General features: G+C 66.6%; 1 protein-coding gene across 1 annotated transcript in view; it reads left to right on the top strand.

Moving 5' to 3' along the window:
* The first annotated feature begins 181 nt into the window (after nt 1-181).
* The window catches only part of PPP2R2C (protein phosphatase 2 regulatory subunit B, gamma), a 50,646-nt gene continuing 50,013 nt past the window's right edge, over nt 182-814 (top strand). Inside the window, exon 1 of the mRNA XM_006766592.2 lies at nt 182-197. Within this exon, the coding sequence (XP_006766655.1) occupies nt 182-197 (16 nt within the window). The remainder of the gene's footprint in view (nt 198-814) is intronic.

The raw sequence follows: 814 nt of genomic DNA, 5'->3' as shown, positions 1-814 counted from the left end.
TCCCCGGGCCGGGCCCAGGTCCTGCCAGGGAAGCCGGTGTGCAGTCAGGACAGGAACATCTCCCGGCCACTCCTTGTTCACGGCCTGGTGTCCTGGCCCAGGCAGCTGGGAGCGCTGGAGAGGGGAGCCCAGGTAGCTGGGTGGGCCCCGGGCCAGGCCTCCACCCCTTTCAGTCCCCACCATGAGGGACCTGACAGGTGAGGGGATGGAGCCTACCGAGGCGGGAGGTGGAGCTGCCACCCGGAGCGGGAGGGGCCCTGCCCATCCGCCTCCCAGCCCACACCCTCACCCTCGGCCACCTTGGGGTGCCCCTGACGTTGGGGCCATCACTGCTATTCGAAACCCTCTTGTGCAGGTCCAGACACTGCCTACAGCCCCTGTCCCCCCCATCCTCCCTCCCTCCCTGCCCCCAAGAGTCAGGGATCCGGGGCCTCTCCATGAGGCTGGGGGAGGCAGCAACCTGGCTGTGTGTACAGCACAGAGTCTGGAGGGCTCCCCCTGGCCACCTCCGAATGCTCAGTGCCTCGTACAGGGGCTGGCACCCAGTAGGTGCTCAGTAAATACTGAATGGATAAATGGCCCGCCCCGTTCAGGAAAATGCAAAACATCTGGGCTGGCTCAGGGGAGGGTTGTGTTGGCAGCGAGGGTGGAGGGGGGTGGGAGCCATAGGAGGCGTTAGGGAGGATCATGGTCATGGTGAGGATGTTGCAGTTTCGGGAAAGTCCCTCTGGCCGCGGGGGCGCCTCGGCCAGGAGAAGGCGGCCAGCCTTCCAGGAGAGCCGTGACAAGGCCTGGGCCAGGCGGGGGCGGGAGA

The sequence above is a fragment of the Myotis davidii genome, unplaced genomic scaffold (assembly GCF_000327345.1).
Source record: "Myotis davidii unplaced genomic scaffold, ASM32734v1 scaffold960, whole genome shotgun sequence".
NCBI lineage: Eukaryota > Metazoa > Chordata > Mammalia > Chiroptera > Vespertilionidae > Myotis > Myotis davidii.
This window is presented reverse-complemented; position numbering and strand designations above follow the sequence as displayed.